The 20,000-nt window shown below is 35.8% G+C and overlaps 2 protein-coding genes across 6 annotated transcripts in view; one reads left to right on the plus strand and one right to left on the minus strand.

The window, feature by feature from the left end:
* Sar1 (Secretion-associated Ras-related 1) overlaps nucleotides 1-9,185 on the plus strand; it is a 9,950-nt gene extending 765 nt beyond the window's left edge. For 2 of the 4 annotated variants that reach the window (XM_043018785.2, XM_043018786.2), the window contains exons 2-6: nucleotides 4,518-4,573; nucleotides 6,509-6,628; nucleotides 6,838-6,995; nucleotides 7,260-7,403; nucleotides 7,866-9,185. In XM_043018785.2, coding sequence (XP_042874719.1) covers nucleotides 4,531-4,573; nucleotides 6,509-6,628; nucleotides 6,838-6,995; nucleotides 7,260-7,403; nucleotides 7,866-7,982 — 582 coding nt within the window. In that variant the 5' untranslated portion in view covers nucleotides 4,518-4,530 and the 3' untranslated portion in view covers nucleotides 7,983-9,185. Of the gene's footprint in view, nucleotides 1-575; nucleotides 624-3,919; nucleotides 4,001-4,517; nucleotides 4,574-6,508; nucleotides 6,629-6,837; nucleotides 6,996-7,259; nucleotides 7,404-7,865 lie in introns of those variants that run through there. The other 2 variants (XM_086534615.1, XM_086534616.1) reach the window with 2 other exon arrangements.
* A 5,801-nt stretch (nucleotides 9,186-14,986) lies between these two features.
* The window catches only part of LOC122254920 (peptidyl-prolyl cis-trans isomerase D), a 17,634-nt gene continuing 12,620 nt past the window's right edge, over nucleotides 14,987-20,000 (minus strand). The window contains exons 3-6 of one of the 2 annotated variants that reach the window (XM_086534613.1): nucleotides 19,268-19,396; nucleotides 18,237-18,355; nucleotides 17,060-17,207; nucleotides 14,987-15,452 (exon numbers count right to left, since the gene is read on the minus strand). In XM_086534613.1, coding sequence (XP_086390739.1) covers nucleotides 15,237-15,452; nucleotides 17,060-17,207; nucleotides 18,237-18,355; nucleotides 19,268-19,396 — 612 coding nt within the window. In that variant the 3' untranslated portion in view covers nucleotides 14,987-15,236. Of the gene's footprint in view, nucleotides 15,453-16,999; nucleotides 17,208-18,236; nucleotides 18,356-19,267; nucleotides 19,397-20,000 lie in introns of those variants that run through there. The other variant, XM_086534612.1, reaches the window with a different exon arrangement.

Consider the following 20,000-nt stretch of genomic DNA (forward strand, 5'->3'; position numbering starts at 1 on the left):
TTGTTTCAGTTGCCTCGGTTACGATGTGTAGTTTATTTATTTTATTGCTATTTTGAAAGTTTAGGTTCGATGGGGTTTAAGGTAGGGTAGGGTTTGCTTAGTTCATTTAGGTCAATGTTAATTGTGGTTATATTTGTCATGGTTAGGTTAGTAGAACATCATATTTTTAGTGTAAGTATGGTTTAGGTTATGTAAGTTATGGGCTAGTTGGTATTGCAGTAATTTTGCGAAAGATTGTTTACGTTCTCTGGAATGGAGGCCACAGCTTTGTTTGGAGCGTAGATACATAGGCTTTGAATAGCGGTTTTGGGCTTGCCTTAAGTTACCGAGCTTTTCTGTTTTTGGGGGAGGGGGTATTTTAAAGAAAGTTGTATGTATCTTATAGTAAAGAAACTTATCAGAAAATTGCATTCAATGTATACTGTCCAGAGATAGCAGAGTATGAAAACCAACTGTTATGAAAATGTTGGTATATATATCCTAGAGGGTATGATATATACCAAGGAAATCAGAGTGTAAACATTATAAGAATGGGAATAAAAATTATGAATAATTTAAATAAATACTATTTCTAGTGGCTGCCATCACGATGTTTCAACCATGCCTATGGCGCTCCAGAGAAGGCAAGCAAACCTCTGACCTGTAGATTATCTTAAAGTAAGATGCTTAAGGTTCTCAATTTGATGATGATTCACTAGGGATGTCTTCTACCTCTTGCTAGAGTGTATGTGGTAGATGTTGCAGTGATCACTCAAGGTGTCACCACACTTAATTGCTGATAATATTATCAGTTTAAATTTCTTGGAACTAAAATTACTGGACCTGGTCAAAAGCAATCCATTACTCTATGTATTAGTGTTAGCAAATGCATTTAACACATTAGTACATTAATTTTTCTTAATCTCCTATTGAAACCAGTCCAGTTTTCTTTGTGCTGATCAACTCAGGAGTGGTTTGATAATTTGTAGGTCAAGCAAATATATATATATATATATATAAAATGGTTTGGATTAATTTTGTGTAGTGACTGTGGACTCTGGCTTCAAAGTTGTGCAAGAGATTATTCAAAATTCTTCAAATGTTTAAGGATAAGGATAAGCCAGATTTGCAGAGCAGATGCTACGCCGGGCTTGTATGTACTAAGGCGAGCCCGCCTGTGTCAGCATGTGCTGACTCGTGAGAGAATGTGCCAACGAGTGTTGACTCGATGTGAGCTTGGTCCTTACCCAACGCAGTGCCCAGCTACGTCAGTAACCGCCAGGTGACAGTGGAAACTCACGAGTTTAGGCGGGACTCGATCTGCCGACCACGGGGATATGAAGTCGACACTCTACCACTGAGCTAACCAGACGGCTAGTTCAAATGTTTATCTCATTAGGTTCAGAAGTAAAAGTGGTTTCAAAGGATGATGCTTCTAGGCATACATATTTTTAATCCCCAAAGATATGCGTGGTTAGCTTAGTCATGCTCAGGTAAAGACATGGGAGAAAAGAGTTATTGCATTCAAGTCTCATAATATAAATTTTGACTTGTAGCTTCCAAAACTACATCTCTATTTTTTTTTGTGTGTGTGGATTCAATTTGAGTTGATAGAAGTGAATGTGTAGTGAATTTCTGCAGCAGATCATAAGACTGTATCCTTTAGGAGTTAGGATACAACAAATGGGGAAATCCATCTGAAACTTTATTGGATGGCTTACAGTATCAAGTTCAACCCAATAGAGACGGCAATCACCGGACACCATGGCACTCGAATTACTCTCAGTAAAAGCACCATTCTTCCTTCTCCTCCTGCTCTTCCTCTTCCTATTCCTACTCCTATTCTTCTTCCTCATCTCCCTTCTCCTTTGTACCTGCTACTGTACCTTGACAGTAGACCTCAGAACCAGTCCATCAGTACCAGATGTTTTAGAATCAGATTCATAGTTTTAAGAAAGTTTGTTGGTTACATCAATTTATAGAAGGGAAGCATCTGTATATGATCATATGAATCATGATTATTGTACAGTAGTTTACCTCTTGTTTTTCAGTAAAGGATGTTTCTTGATTATGCAGCACACATTTTCTTGAAGCTATTCAATATGCTTTGTATATTTTTGGCAATTATATACATTATGACCATATATAGTGATACAATGCCATCAGTGCTTCATGCTTTTGCTCTGGCTAAGAAATCACTATGTATATATTGGCAAGGTAGACCATGGACTGGTTCCCTATATGATAAGAAATTTCAGTGGTGGTTTATAAGTTCCTTTCTAGAGTATTATGGGATATTCATTGACATTTTTGGAACACCAAAGGTGGAAATAATATTAATACAATCACCTTTGTTTTATATGATAAGGATTTTATTTAACATTGTGGTAATGTAAACCTGGAAGGGATCTAAATGCTGCATCAGGCCTGCCTTAAAACTGTACACTGGCTTGATGGTCCTTGGAGATTTTGAATTTAGGACTTTTGTCTTTCCCAATATTACTGTCCATCTTGATTTTTACAAATTATGGTCATATTTTTGTTACCTAGGATTCGGGGATTGATATCATTTCCTAAACAAACATAATCTATTTCAACTCCCTAATAAACAAGAAGTAGTCTAATATTTCCCAAAGGAGTGTACAGCATACTATATCAAACCATTAATTTATGTGAGGACATGGGCATCTGAATTAGATAATCAGTGTACTAGATTTGTTTGAAATTTTAAAGATACAGTTCAATTTTCCTCTGCTGCAAAAATATCATGCAGAAAAGAAAGGTTGATACAGATCGAGGTTAAATGTACAGCTTGTTAATTTTCTTGATGACCTAATTAGCCATTTATATCTCTGTCTATTATATCTTTGAATCCTTGTGTTTGTAGATATACATAGTGATAATCAGATACAGATTATAGATATATACAAGTGGACAGAAGCTATTAAATCTTTCCCATCATTATGGATTTAAAAGGAAGTCAGTTATGATAAACTACCAAACATTCTCTCTCTCACTCTTTCTCTTTCTCTCTCCCTCTCCCACTTCCTTATTCTCACTCTTTTCCTCCTCCTCCTCCCCCCATTCTTCTCCTCCTCCTCTTCCTCTTCCTCCTCTTCCTCCTCCTCCTCTTCCTCCTCCTCCTCCTCTTCCCCCTTCTCTTCCTCCTCCTCCTCTTCCCCCTTCTCTTCCTCCTCCTCCTCTTCCCCCTTCTCTTCCTCCTCCTCCTCTTCCCCCTTCTCTTCCTCCTCCTCCTCTTCCCCCTTCTCTTCCTCCTCCTCCTCCTCCTCCTCCTCCTCCTTCTCCCTCTCTCCATCAGAGGAATTTTTCAGGACATACTGATTACATGATCTGAAAGCAGGAGATTATTAGTGTCCACTGTGGTGTTTGTAAGTCTACTATCCTTGAGAGATAAGTGTAGGTGATTGCTATCAACCATGTAATGTGTGTCAGATATCAATGTTTACTTGAGAGAATATGGAGTGGTCATGGTCAAGCAGTAGACATTTTCAGCAGCTGAGTCAGAGAGGTAATGTGTTATCTCGTTGATGGCCTCTCACTAATTATATCTGTCAATATATTTCTTTATTTTTTCAATGATTTTTTTCTATAATTAATTTTCTTGATAGTATTACTACAACTGTGGCATGTGCTGTTATCCTCATGATTATTATTATATTGTTATGATGATGATATTGTCATTGGCATTGCTATTGAAATTGTGATTGGTTTTATTCTTTTAGTCATTTTTTGTCTTTTATTAATGATCCCATGTTAATCATAAGTAATCAGTATAGAGCCTCAGCAGCTCAGCCATTTCCCCAAACTTGTCAAACTATTCCAATGATCAGCTCTGTGCCATGGAGTGGGACAGAGAAGAACATTTCCAAGAAGGAAAAGTGCTGACTAATACTGATGTGGCATTCTGCTGAGGTGGATTCTGCTTCCAGGAGTGTTGTCACAGTGGGGTGATCGCTGGGCTTGGATGTATTTGGAAGAGAATCTGGATTATTTGTGGAGCGTATGAGAATTGCACGACTTTTGTTATTCTATTATTATATTTGGTAGTGTTTTGGGTAATTTATAAGGTGTTTAGGAATGATTTGGACTCAGTTGGCCGGCCTTCTTTTTCCTTTTACATTTTCTCTGCATTTTCCTCTTCCTCTTCCTCCATTTTCCTACTCTCCTTCCTCCCCCTCTTCCTCCATTTTCTTCTCATACTCCCTCCTCCTCCTCTTCCTCCATTTTCCTATGTTCCTTCTGCCTCCATTATCTCCTCCTATCTCTCTGCTCCTAATCCTAATCCTCATCCACATTGACCCTGTTAGGATTTTCAAAAAAAAATTATTCCCATAGTTTATTGTTCATCTCACTCTTTAGTGTGATCCAGTTTGGCTTCATGAGTTTGTAAACAAGTTAATAAGATTTATTGAATGAAGTCATACTGATGAATGGTGTTTTATTATATTAATTATTTTATTGCTGTTGTAGAATACTATATCCTATCTTTGTTTCATTTAATGATTCTTTATTTTCAGAATACTTGTCAAAATGTTCCTCTGGGATTGGATCACTGGTGTACTGGGGTATCTAGGTGAGTCTATGATTAATGTGCAAATTATTCATTAGTGCTATTTATAATATTTTTATTAGAGATAAAAATTATGGATTTCAGTGGGGTACTTTAGGGTATCTTGATAAGATAGTGAGGAATATGCATATTAAAGTTGTTACTTTTACTGTTAAGTCTTTTAAATTTTTTTATAGTTGGTTTTACTCTTTATATAATTGCTTGTCAGTACAGCAGCTGGAAATATTTTACACAATTTTTGCTAGTTCATGTTTTGCCTCAAAGTTTATTCAATTTCTTTCATTATGCAGTCAGCATTGTGTTTAGAGAATAGTGGTTTGTTAATGATTTTTTATTTCTTCATCATCATCTTTTAAAGTTTTAGATATATATTTTCTTGTTGCTCTCTCTATTAATTAATACTTTTTGAGGTCTGGCAACTCCCAAATTAAAGTGTGCTTTCATGGGCTTGGACAAGTCTGGCAAAACCACTCTTTTGAAGTGTCTGCAAGAAGACAGCTGGATTGCACCTGTCCCATACAGGCAGTGTGAGCCCTTTTGTTTGGTTGGCATATAAACTCCATTTTATGTTTTGTGACTTCTAAAATGTGTGTGAATTTCTTTCTCTAATACAACTTGCCAACCTTTAGTCACTTTTTTTTTTTTTAGTAACAATGAGAGACTAAGTAATGTTAAACAGCAATCCTACTTTTATTTTTTATTTTTACTGCCACCACTTGACATGATATCTTGTCACCCTGCATTAACCCATTGCGTACGGGTGTCATGACATACATGACGTAGGAGCTTTGGCCTGATGACAGGCGTTATGACGTACGTGACGTTCGGAGATTTTGGATCACTATGCTATTTTATTTTGCTATGAAAAAGGAATGAGTGATGATGGCTACTGCAGTCATAATTACTATAATTACCGTAATATTGTGCTAGCTTAACGTCCAAAACCTAGATGGCACCACTTTTTCCTAGCACCAGCAGGAGAGAGAGCCTTGAATGGCACCCATCCACAGTCTCTAGCAAGCACTGTCTCTATAGAGCGATGGCACACACTAAGTTGATGAACCCTTGCTCTAAAGTACCGCCGATGAAGGATGTGCAGGCAGAACGAGAAGAGAAAGGTGACTCAATCCATACCCAGTGTCTAAAATGTGCTCCTGTGCCAATATGGATGCCTTTCACTGTGGCACTCACAGTCACAAGCACAGGTTTCATTCCTCTTCTCTACCTCTTGTTATCTTTATTGTAGGTGGTTATATGTTTCGTATTCGTTCATGACAGCACAAAAATACGAAAAAATAAAGTTGCCTTTTGTCCTCCCATAAAACAGCAATACTTCTATCACATTGAGTATAAAGAAAATAATGAGCTAATATGGATAATATACTACAATTTTAGTCAACTGCAGCACTGATAGAGCCTGTTATATGGCACATATAAGTCTCTAAACTCAATAAAACACACAAAAAAAATAAAACACAAAAACAGTTCTAATTTTACAATGAATGACTGAAAGAGAGTGGGATGATTCAAATTATATTGCTTCAAGCAGTCTCTCTCTAAAATAAAACCTATCCAGGAGGCCGGGCAAGCAAATTTATCTCCATCTGCAATGGGTTAATAGGTTAGAAGATGGAAAGAGAATAGTGTTAGATAAATTAGTTTTGTCTTAAAAAGAAATAAGTAATTCTTATCACAACTAACAGCGTAGACTGAAGCTAACAGCCAGCCAGATCCGCCAGCCCAAAAAGGATTTCTTAAATAATTGATTTGTAAAATTTTTATAACTTTAATGCATATTACTCCCCAACACCCTTTAATAATTACTATCAAATAATTGTTTTCCAATCCGGTACGGGCCTCTCGAGCAGAAGCTGCTATAATGTTTTATATGTATTATTCAATTGTTTCACTAATTCCTTGTTTCCTTTTGGCTGGCAGGTTTGTGGAAGAAGAGTGGTAAGCTCCTTTTCCTGGGTCTCGACAATGCAGGAAAGACCACTTTACTTCACATGCTCAAGGATGAACGGATGGCACAGCACGTGCCCACCCTCCACCCAAGTATGTCAAACTGCTTTAGAAGTGTTGTTGCTGTAGTTGTTGAACACAGATGAATGTGACTTTGTCTATAACCCTAACTTGTCCAAGAATTTGTATTACCCCACCACCCTCTTACATTTATGTACATAATTTGAAAATATTGATGGTTATTGTTATTGAATGTACAACAGTTCCCGTGCTCATGGTTTTGACTCCCTCTCTCCCCACAGCCTCAGAAGAGCTAAACATCGGACAGATTAAGTTCACCACATTTGACCTGGGTGGCCATCACCAAGCCCGACGAGTATGGAAGGATTATTTCCCTGCAGTAGATGCCATTGTCTTCCTCATAGATGCAGCAGATCGAAGTCGTTTTCATGAGTCAAAGGTTAGCTTGGAGGTTTATAAAAATGTTGTTATAAAGGTTTTACTCTCTTTTCTGATGATCCTTTTTTTTCTTCTAAGCTTATCTTGAAAGCCGATCTCCAAATCTGCTTATATGTTGTGATTACAGCTTTGTTCAGACTGATTAGAATACTCAATTATATTTTCTTTAGTATATAATTTACCTCTCTATAAGATGCCTTTTGGGAAATGGTTAAATCTGTTTTTTTCAATAAAGTATCATCACTTATTACTTTACTTTTTTTAGGCTGAATTGGACTCCTTGCTGACTGATGAACAGCTGTCTAATGTCCCAGTGGTTATCCTTGGCAACAAGATCGATATTGCAGGGGCTGCATCAGAAGATGAACTTAGGCATTATTTTGGTCTTTTTGGCCAGACCACAGGGAAGGTGAGTTTCTTCATTATTTTCTTTTTTTTCCTTCTCTTTGTACATTCATTCTTCTCTCTCTGTCTTCCTCCTCCTCTATCATGTATTTCTTTTTCTTGTTTCTCCTCCTCTCCACCTGTTTCTAGCTTCTCCATTTCCGTCTTATATAATAATATAAAACCCATGTTTTGAGGGAGAGATCTTGATGTGATAAGACGTCATCCAGTAGGAGCAAAATATTTGCATTACATGATGTCAAGTCACCTAGCGCCAATGGGTTAAATGATGTTTTCAACATGAATCTTATAGGATGCAAACATTTTAATGAATAAACTGACAGGTAATTTTCAATGATAAATTTGAAATTTAATGAATCATCGGGTAATAGTGGAGTAAAGGGGATACGTTATGATTGGAAAATAAAGTTACCTGTCCTGAAAATTAACCTGATCATTTACTAATACCTTTGATCCTTTATTTCAGAATAAAATTCCTCGAAACGAACTCCCAGGCCGTCCACTGGAACTCTTCATGTGCTCGGTCCTAAAGCGGCAAGGATATGGAGAGGGATTCCGTTGGATTGCTAATTACATTGATTAAATTACAAAATCATTAGGACCAGGATGTAATAAGACTCGAAAGATCAACATGCTGAAGTATTCGTATCCACACAAACTGTTTCTTTGATCCTACATCAACAAAGAGTGGATGACCAAACTGTTACATTAGTACTTGGTGACTTTAACGGGGAAAAAAAGTTTATTAAGGGGAGAAAATCCTGTTGCTCATCATCCTTGTATGTGCCACAGACTTAACCAAGTGCTTTTTTTTACCAGAACCATGAGACAAGACGGCAAATTAACACCCGAATGCCTGTTGCTTTTATTTCATGCTCCTCTTATGAAATGGCAGAAACTAGAGTGAAAGTGCAGTCCTGTTGGTCAGTGGAGACACTTCATTTTTGTACACGTGTAGCTATCCAGTGCGAGCTCCTTAACACCTGAACTACTTTCCTGGTCAAATAAGCAGTTCATTCCCTTTTTGTAGAGTTGAATCTTTTCAGTTCCCAGTGGTCTAACAGTGCTATAAAAAAAAAGAAGCAAAACCTGTGATGTATGAAAGGCCCATTATTAAATGTCAACCGTATGGAAGAGCGCGTTCGTAGGAGTTCATCTTTGGGAGTTCTTCTATGGGAGAGTTCTGTGGAAGTTTTGGTCAAGGCCACATCACTGCGAGTCCAGCGATGGTGTGGATATAGTCAAGAGTGGGTGGAGATAGTAAACCAGTGATGCAATTTTTTTTTTTTTTTTCTTTCTTTTTTGCTTATTATAATGGAATGAAAAGTCAACACAGTAAAATAGATAAACAAAGAGGAAAGTTCCATCAGTTTTGGCGAGATGATGTTCTTCGGCAGTGAAAGCGGGAAGGGACGACACTTTCTTGCAGACCATGCATTCTGAGTTGAGATCCACTTAACTTCCATGATAAAAAAAAAATTAAGAAAGCAAAGAGAGTAATGTTATTTTAGAAGATTACTATAATTTTAGATGGCTTGTATGGATAAAATTTATTACCCTTTTGCAGGTCAAAATTTTTCTCTTTGACTATCTGTTATCACGTGTATTTATTTATAGAGAAAAGGGATTTTTAGAACTTAAGTCATAACTATTCTGTGCTGCTTCTGTTTAGTTATGAAGCTTTGACAATGTTATACTCCTCATTTATTGATGTAAAAATGTCATTTTCACATTTCAGGTTCTGTTATGACATGCAATCTTTATATAATAAAACATGGTAATTTGATCTCATTCTTATTATCCTTGAATGACCATTTATTTGAATTTGTTATACTGTTCCATACCTAATTGTCAAAATCATCTTGCCTAGCAACAAGTGTAAATTCAAAATTTCTGTTCATGCCTAAAATTGTTCAAGACACTTGAGTGAATGGTTCAAAGGCAGAGGGTAGCTAAGCCCTCCGAAGATGAAATTCGAGTTACAGGTGAAAGTTGAAATATAAAAGTCTGCTTTAATTTTTTTTCAACTTCTTGTCATAATTATGCAACTACATATTGTTAGGTATTTGTTTATATGATATGCAACATTTTGATACCCCCAAAATTTGTTGTGCATTTTGAATGTTATTGTTTATTGTTACTACTACTTAAACCGCCTTGATCCCTGATGAGCCAATAGCTGCCTATTCCTGCATATTGGCTACATTACAATTGAACTCCCATGAGCTAGGCATGTCTTGGCTGGCATCAAAATATTTTTAATACAACCATGATAATTAAAGTATAGGTACTCATTAGCCATGAAAAAACATAAGTATCTGGGCAAAGAATAATTTGGGTCTAGCTGCCTTTGTTCCCCAGATAGTGTGCTTAGGCCTAGTTAAAAGCATGATAATCCATAGCTCAAATCCAGTACCATTTTGTTTACTTATATTCTATTATTTCCTGGGATGTATTATATAAATTATCTCTATGATTTGTTTAATATGATAAAGGAAGCTTGCTTGAAATAATAAATAACACTTGTGCCATATTATTTATAATGTAAAATGTAAACAAAATTGTGATATTCAAAGGATGGTTTATCTTTGATTTTTTTCATTTATTTAAAGCAAAGTGATCTACATAACACAAAATATTCAATGAAAATCAGAAAGATTGATATGTGTGAAGCAGATTTTGAATGCTTCTACTTTGACAAAAGTTTGTGGTCAATGTTTTGCCAATGAGACATCAATTAATTTATCATCATAAGTTCAATCATAATAGTCATTATCATAATGTGATCTCATTAATGTTATCAATATTATCATATTTTTACCCTTTTGGGATATTGTTATTTTCTTTCCATTATACTACTCCTGAAGTTATAATCATTATAATTACCATTACTATTTCTATTACTATTTCAATTGCAATTACAGTTACCACACTTTCTATTAAAATTAGTTACTATTTCAGTAGTAAATGCTATTACTATTATTATCATTACTATTTAATTGTTGATGTAACAGATCATTTTAAAGAATCCATCAATAATCATGATTTGGAAAATTAATATTCTACAACTTGATGCACTGAAGTATTGTTAAGTCATTTCCACATACTGGAAAGGAATCACATAAAGTTTAATCAGAAAAGAAAAGACAGTAAATTTTTAGTTATGAAATATGGTGGAAAAGCTAATCTAATATTGTGCAGTATACTTCGTTTTTATTTATTTGTTTATCTTACTTTTTTTAGAGAGAAAGATGTACTTAAAAGTTTGGCAATTACTAATGACAGACAGGTTAGTCATAAGAATTATTTGACAACTGACAGGCTGATAACCATATCATTTGAAATGCTTCAGTGTAATTTTGGACAAGTTGCATTCAGCTAATCATGGCCACCCATTGAAGTGCATCTTTACCTCAATAAATTTACAGTTTTGTTTTGATTTCTTAATATGCCATGTAATTGAGCCCTTGGTAACAAATGCTTTGGAACTGGAAATCATAAAAAACAAATTCCTCTTGTATTCCTTCATATTGTTAAGTATTATAACCTGGGTGCATTTTTGTGATGAAAATAACAAGTGCACCCAGAAAAGTTTCATGAAGATGGTATAAAAATATGGATATCTTGTATGGTATAAAAGTTTGCATTTTCCTAGATCTGCCCAGTCTGGACAGAGAAAGTCCCTGATCATATTTTGTTACTCGTAAGGTTGTGGATGGCCAACAGTAATGTACTGTATGTAATCTTGTAATGTAATAATTAATCATATATCACAAAATTTTTAAAAAGCCAAAATCCTAGAGGTCTATTTCATTACAAAAACTAGCAGGGTTTTTTCACACCCTCAATTGGCAACATGTTTCTGGCTTTAAAGGGGATAATAGATGAATAGTGACTCATGTTGTGTAACTAAACTTGTTTTCAATAAAATAGAATAAGGAAAACTGAGTGTGTGTTTGTGTGTATACCTGCCTGCCTGCCTGATGTGCAAGTGTTTTTCATTATGATAAAATAATATTGTGCATACTTCTCAATCTACTAGTAAGTATAATATTGTCACTATGCAAGTTGTTACATTCAATATCATTTATCCATCATCTTTACTAGGTGAATTTTGATGCCACTGTCTCAATGATCCAAATAATTCTTGAATTGTGGTCTCATTTCACTTCATCTAAACGCTCTGACATTTCTATCATTACATGGCCTGGCTACACTGATGTCGAACATGCATTTTTGATACAATATAGTTCTATATAGAATTATAGTCCATATGAACCAAACCTATCCTTTGCTCATTGCATTTACACCTAATATAATGAATGCACCGAAATTTTAAATGGAATCTGAATCATAATTAATGAAAGCTTGTTGAGTGACTCTTTATCTAAATATTCAAATTATCTCTCTGCATTTAAAGCATGGGCGGGGATGCAGAAGTTAAAAAAAGAAGGAAAAGTATATGCTGCTTGTACATCACTATAAATGCAAAATGTTTGTACATATGTAAATTTCGTATTTCATATACAGTTTTTCTTCTTAATTCAACAGCTGACATGCTTGCAGCAAATGTGTATTAGACATACATACATATGTACGTTTAATTTATTCCTATATTTTAACGTAATAAAATGTTCAATTTAATTCACTGACGCAGGAGACCTGCACCATCCACAAAGGTTTTGTTATTGATTTTATTTACCCATAGATGGTTCTACAAGTACTTTGTCACAGTCACAGTCAGTAGGCCTACCTGAACACCTGCTTACCCCTTCCCTTGAATTTTCAGGGTGAACAGATAAGGTCAGGTAGGTTATTAATTGACCCCTTGATAAATAAGCCCTTCTGGAGCCATCTACATGTAAAAAAAAAATAATAATAAAAAAATAAAAAATAAAAATAACACTGGGTAGGTACTCCCCTCATTAATGGGTTAAGAATGTAAATGTATCATGTATCATGTATAATGTACAACTTAATTTCCAACCCAAAAATCAGATAGTTTTATCTGAAATTATGTGTATGTAAATGAGTCTTCATTGTACAATGATTACATAAATGATACATTTATTGTGTGTGCTATGTGCATGTGAGTATACTGGTGTAGCTGTTTTGTTGAATTTATATATCCTTTCAATGCCTTTTAAGTTTATGAAGGAATGCCTAGTTATGTTAACCAGTAGTATAAATTAAACACAGCAATAACAAAAAAATTCAAAGAAAAACAGAATAAAGAGAATTTCAATATTGATATGGTGTAAAAAAAAATCAGTATAAGATCTGAATTGTCATTTAAATCAGATTATAACATGCGTTCCAAAATAAAACCCAAGCAATCGTCACAGGTTCACTGCTCTATTTTGGAATACATTGCAGTAAAGAAAAGGAAAAAAAAAAAAAAAGAAATTAATATAGGCATCAGCTCTTCTCAGCATAAAGCCACAGAATATTTATACGTCCAATCTGTTTGGATATACAAAGCCTTACTGTATCTATTACTACGACTAGTGTTAAAGGTAATCAATTAACTTAATTCTAAAATTATTACTAATCACGAATACTTGTAAATACTGGCATCACCCATATAAAATAGTAAAAAAATGTTATCTCTAGATATTTATAAATAACTACATTACAGTAACAAACAGTGCACTCTAGCATTGTACAGTTAACTAACAACTTTGGTGTTAAGAAAAACATGTATATATTTTTTTTAATGGCCTAAGTTTACTAAGTAATACAATAGGGATCACCATTAATTATCAACATTTTCAAAAGGGTACAAAACATTACCTCTGACAGCAGACCCTCTCAAAGAATATTTTTGAGAAACCTTGATTCATGTATAAAACCAGCCCAGAGTGTGTTGCAAATATTGCATTATTTCTTTGAGTGCATAGAGCAGTCAACAATGAAATTAAAGAATGGAATTTTTCAAAGAACACACCACTCTACATTTTTGGAAAATTATCAAAACTGTACACAGGTCATTAGCCACCTCCCTCCTTCATGTACATTGTGTATGCTTTTGAAAATAATGTTAATTATGCAGGACCCTTTACATACCTCTAGCACTGTATTCAGGAGAGTATAAAGTAATCAGTAATCTTTCAGTCTTTCATTATAACTAGTAACAGCTTGTACACAAACATGGCATGGTATTCCTTTCTTTTTTTCTAATGTGGCCATTTCCCTTTAAATATATATGGGCAAACAATAGATCTTTAAAACAATAAAAAAAAAGAAAGTTGAAACAGAAAGTAATAACCATTCTGTATAAATCTGTCTACTGCTTTAACAGAAGGCAAACATGTTTATGGTGTGAAAATAATTTGCTTTGTAAAGCTTCTTATAGACTACTACAAATTGGTGTGTGTTGCAAGAAAAGACTAAAAGTGATTTACTCCTAGATAATGTAATAGTCATTAAAGGAATGTTGCGTGCCACTGACTTAGAGAAAGTACTAATACCTTCTTTAGAGTATTTTGCCAATATTGTATTGGATATAAATATGTAAATTGGTCTGGGTCTATCCACTGTACACAATTCCAAAGTAATTGATTAAGGAAGAAAAAATATCAATAGGTGATAATAAAAAAACTAGCTTAACCCATTCTCGCCGGGACTGTTTCGTCTTTTATGGCTTCAATGCCGGGGCTCTCTAACGCATAGGCCTAAATCAATTATATTATTGACGGCGTATGCCGGCACCCGGCGCTATCAAATTACATAATCGCTGTCTGTGGCCCGCGGCCGGCGGTAATGGGTTAATAATCCCAGGCTTATATACTGCACCCTACTGATGAAACAATGCATCAACATTAAATTTTTAGAAAGAAAAAAAATCCTGACATACAATTTTCATGTTGACCAAGTAAGAATACCAAACTAAAAATAAATCAACCAAGAAGCTGTATGTCAACCCTTATGAGCAAGGAGTCATTGGCAAGAGCATGTACTTCACTTAAAACAATGCTGCTATTCAACCACAATACAAAGTAGAAAACTCAACATCACCTGGTTTCAAAATGATCATACTTTATAATGGTATCTTGTCTTTGAGTAGTTTTAAGTCTTATGGCAAGTGAAATCTGGTCAAAAAATGGTAAAGGCATCTGGTGTCATCACTCAAAGAGACTGCAGACTTTTTACCACTTTTGTTCAATAAGCTGTTGTTTCTCAACCAAGACCTATAACTACCTAACTTAAGCCTGCACCATGCCAGACGATTAGTATTCTATAATGATAACTTATTTATAAGATATGCAAGAGATATGACAAGTTTAAGTTCATCAAAAATACAGCAATCATACCCAGCCAAGGTGGTCACCAGGCCTAAATATACTCTAGCATGTAGGGGTTATTTGTATAAAGAAAATAATGAAAACAATAATAATAACATTTATTTCAACATTACTGGAATTCTATTGTTTTTTATATAGGGAGATATCTCATTTCCAACCATATTAAAATCAATAAATAGCAACAACATCAACAAAAGCAAAAGAACAAAAATATTGCCACACTTCAACAACCTCAATTATGTCAATTTCCATTTCTTCTTTAAGAAAAATTAAAATCCTTCTTACTTCAGTGCTTTATTCTGTCACACTAGTAAAAAAAAAAAAGAATACCAAGCACAGTCACAATACATCAACCAAAGTAGAAAAGGTAACACTGCCATATATAGAAAAAACAATGTCATTGCTCTAGCTTCTATAACATTTGTTATGATACAAGAGCAATTTTAAGCATTTATCACAACTCCTAATCAAAGTATTGAGAACATATGACACTGGTTATCACTTGCGCTATTATAATAACTATAACCCCTTCGTTACTGGAACATCTTGGCATAGGCTGCCTTCTCCTTCTCCTTCCTGGCTCGGATCTTCTTCAGCACAGCGTCAAGCTCCCTCAGGATCCCCTTGTCGTTGGGTTCAAGCTCTTTAGCCTTCTCCAAGTCCGTCTTTGCCGAATCAATGTCATTGCTGAGGTTGTAGCTAGTCTCGGCTAAAATAGTCAAAGGGTTGGAAGCTATCAAGTGCGAGGCCTGGTAAAAGCAAGGTCAAATGTTAAAAAAAAAATGATATTAGAAAAAAAAAAAAAAAAACAAAAAAAAAAAAAAAATGAAGGAAGAGAGAATAGATAACATCATAATAATTAAATTTCTAAAACTGCTATTTAGATATAGTCCATATTCAACATTCTGATCCCTTAAAATATTTGAACTATAAAGTACTTGCTGGGCATTCTAACCATCAACAGTTAATCAATTTTAAAACTGAATAATCTCTAGCTACAAAAGCTTTAACCACTCTACGGACAGGGGGCGCTTAGACCTTGAATGTCACAATGCGGGGCTTTCGAGCTCCTTCGGCCTAATCAATTAAATCCATGGGCTTACTGTGCCAGCCGGCACTGGGCGTTTGATGGATGAGCGGTTACAGTACTTGTACACCCGTCCAGAGAGGGTTAATCAAATTGAATAATTCTCAAAAATCATATTGATATAAGATTACCAATCCATGTCCCAATCGCCGAATCAATGTCATTGCTAAGGGGGGAGCTAATCAAGTTCGATTGTCCCTGGTAAATAGGAGGGCAGGGAAAGAGGTGATCTCGCGTGGTATATTAGAAAAAAAAAAAAAATGAAGGAAGAGAGAATAGATAACATCATAAAAATTAAATTTCTAAAACTGCTATTTAGATATAGTCCATATTCAACATTCTGATCCCTTAAAATATTTGAACTATAAAGTACTTGCTGGGCATTCTAACCATCAACAGTTAATCAATTTTAAAACTGAATAATCTCTAGCTACATAAAATGCTTTAACCCACTCACGACAGGGGCATTCCAGCCTTGAATGTCACAATGCCGGGGCTTTCGAGCGCTTAGGCCTAAATCAATTAAATTGGGGGCCACAATACTGGTGCCGCCGCCACAAGGGAGCTTTTGAATGAGCGGTACAGTACTTTACCACCCGTCCAGAGAGGGTTAATCAAATTGAATAATTCTCAAAATCATTATTGATATTATTGGCTTACCAATCATCATCAACAGAAGAGAAGAGAGAGCTAAGGAAGGAGAGGAGAGGAGAGGAGAGGAGTGGAGAGGAGAGGAGAGGAGAAAGAGGTGAGGAGAGGAGAGGAGAGGAAAGAGGAGAGGAGAGGAGAGGAGAGGAGAGGAGAGGAGAGGAGAGGAGAGGAGAGGAGAGGAGAGGAGAGGAGAGGAGAGGAGAGGAGAGGAGAGGTGAGGTGAGGTGAGGTGAGGTGAGGTGAGGTGAGGTGAGGTGAGGTGAGGTGAGGAGAGGAGAGGAGAGGAGAGGAGAGGAGAGGAGAGGAGAGGAGAGGAGAGGTGAGGTGAGGTGAGGAGAGGAGAGGAGAGGAGAGGAGAGGAGAGGAGAGGAGAGGAGAGGAGAGGAGAGGAGAGGAGAGGAGAGGAGAGGAGAGAAGAGAAGAGAAGAGAAGAGAAGAGAAGAGAAGAGAAGAGAAGAGAAAGAGAAAGAGAAAGAGAAAGAGAAAGAGAAAGAGAAAGAGAAAGAGAAGAGAAGAGAAGAGAAGAGAAGAGAAGAGAAGAGAGAAGAGAAGAGAAAAGAGGAGGGAAAGGGGTCAGAAAGACAATAGAGAAACAGCGTGAATACAGGTTACACTTACTTTGTCACAGTCATTAATTGCTTTGCCGAACCAATTCAGCTTAATAGAACACAACGCATGATTGAGAAGACAGGACACAGACAGCTTGGTTAGGATGTTGACTTCAATTTCAGTGATGTCACTGCGTGCTTTACCTTCTTCTTCGATACTGTAAAATAAAGAAAAAGTGGTGTGCAAAACAACTGTTTAGAAATTGAATAGTATTTGCTAAGAGTTTCAGTAATGGTAACACCTAATGAAAATATTTGTATTATGAGTAATGTGCCTCTAAACAATGTTACCCCCCCACACACACGCAATATACACAAACCATTATATATGATTTTGGGGGGAAAAAAAAAAAAAATCATAATAAGAAGAGTAATGATAAAAGAATAAAATAATAGAAATGATAATAAAATCAATGTTAATAACCATTATAATAATACCTGTGATAATAACAATGATAATAATAATAATAATAATAACAATAATATTAATAATAAAAATAATAATGACAATCATCAAAAGCAAAGATTAATGATGATGATGATGATGATGATAACAATAATGATAATAATAATAACAATAAAATTAATAATAATAATAATAATAATAGTAAAAATAAATCATAATAATAACAATGCTGATGATGATATTGATAGCGGATCATCTGTCTCCATCTCCCTCTATCCTCTGCATCCTCTTCAGTCAGACAACCTGCTCTCACTTCTCTCACTGCATTCACTCTTATGCCTTCCTCTCTTCTTCCTGGTGATTTCCATACCTAACATCCTCCTCCAGACATATTCCTTGTCTTTCCTCATCGCATGCCCAAACCACGTTAACCTTGTCCCTCTTGCCTTATTTCCAAACCATCCCACGTGTGCTGTTCCTTTTATATATTCATTATTGATCTTATCCTTTCTCATCAATACTAGTGAGAACCTTAACATCCTCATCTCTGCCACTTCTATTTCTGCCTCTTGCCTCTTGGTTAGAGCTACTGTCTCCAAACCATACAGCATGGCTGGTCTTACTGCTACCCAATAAACCTTACCTTTCAAAGTTCCAGATTTTCTTCTGTCACAATAATAATAACAATAAGAATAATTACAACTCCCTTTTGAATAAAGACATAACTAAAAAGGATGATAAAACGATAACAAAGAATAGTATCAATCAGACAATAACTTACTGTTTAATATAGACCAGACTCTTCTGGTATTTCTTAATTGCGGAAGTATAATCTTGATTCTTAAAGTAGGTGTTTCCCGAGTCCTTAATGTCGTTCACAACCTGCACTAATGTTGCCGTCTGCAAAGAGTAACGTTTTATTATTTATTTTCTAATTTCTATCTTTTTTTCTCCCTATTCTATACTCATTATTCAATCTGGGTTTTAATTTTCCACTGAAACTTAAAATTAGTGTACTTTTTTTTTCTTGCAACTGGCACAGTAATGCACCAAACAACCACATCAATCTACTATTATTCAATCCACACAAGGAGGAGGAGGAGGAGGAGGAGGAGGAGGAGGAGGAGGAGGAGGGAGAAGAGGAGGAGGAGGAGGAGGAGGAGGAGGAGGAGGAGGAGGAGGAAAGGATGGATAAGAAGGAGGAGGAGAAGAAGGAGAAGGAGAGGAGAAAGAAGAAGAAGGAAGAAGAGAAAGGGAAGGAAGGAGGAGAAGGAGAGGGAGAAAGAAGAAGGAAGAGAAGGAGAAGAGAGAGAAGGAGAAGGAAAAGAGAAAGGAGAAGGTGAAGGAGAAGAGAAGAAGAAGAAGAAGAGAAAGGAAAGAAGAAGAGAAGAAGAAGAAGAAGGAGAAGGAAGCGGAGAAGGAGAAGGAAAGGAGAAGGAGAAAGAGAAGAAGAGAAAGGAGAAGAAGAAGAAGAAGGAGAAGAAGAGGGAGGAGGAGGAGAACGAGGAAGAAGAAGAAGAAGAAGAAAGGAGAAGGAGGAGGAGGAGGTGAAGAAGGAGGAGAAGAAGGAGGAAGAGGGAGAGGAGGAGGAGATGGAGGGGGAGAGAGATGAAGAGAAGAAGGAGGAGGAGGAGGAGGAGGAGGAGGAGAAGAAAGAGAAGGAGAAGGAGGAGAAGAAAGAAAAGGAGAAGGAGAAGAAAGAGAAGGAGAAGAAGGAAGAGAAGGAGGAGAAGAAAGAGAAGGAGAAGGAGAACAAGAAAATAGAAAACTGTACCATATTCAAATATGAAATAAAAGTATTACAATACTCACAGAATCCTCTAGAAAATTGAGATTAGAGTCTTCAGGGAATTGTGGATATATATCAGCCGTTCCGTCATTATCAGTGATGCCAAAGGATTCACCAGGCTTGAATTCCCCGCAATCATATATTTCACACCTCTGAAATATATGTAAATTACATTATTTCACATATATGATTAATACTCTTTAAAGCACTCTATACATAGTGATATGCATAAAGGAATGGTTCTGATAAAGAATTAATTATAAAAGAAAACAAATTTACATTTCCCTAACCTATGAAAACAGGTAAACTATTATCAAGAGAATGAGGGAAAATACGGAATTTCACGAAGCAATATGCAACTTGACCCATTCACTATGGGGCCATTCCGACTCTAAATGTTCGAGATGCTGGGACATTCGAACACATAAGCATAACGCCTCAGGATTCTCAGGCAAACTAGCTGCAAACCTGGGCTGTCCGCTCACTCACCCTGTGCCGTTGCCGGAGTCTGACCCAAAAACCACAAAATGTGACAGCACGTCAGCTAGTGCGAATGGGTTAATACAGCAATCTAAATTCTTCTTCAAACGTATTTCTTAGATAATACTTTCCATATCAAAATTTTTCATTCTCACTCATTTCTTTTCTGACAATTGTCACAATTAACTTGATGTCACAAAGTTCATATGCAAACTTGGGACTGAGAAAATATATTGTCAAGGGGAAAAATTACTTCCAGTATTGTTACCATTATCC

This window comes from Penaeus japonicus, unplaced genomic scaffold (assembly GCF_977035675.1).
Source record: "Penaeus japonicus unplaced genomic scaffold, GWHDUDI00000001_assembly GWHDUDI00000041, whole genome shotgun sequence".
Classification (NCBI taxonomy): Eukaryota; Metazoa; Arthropoda; class Malacostraca; order Decapoda; family Penaeidae; genus Penaeus; species Penaeus japonicus.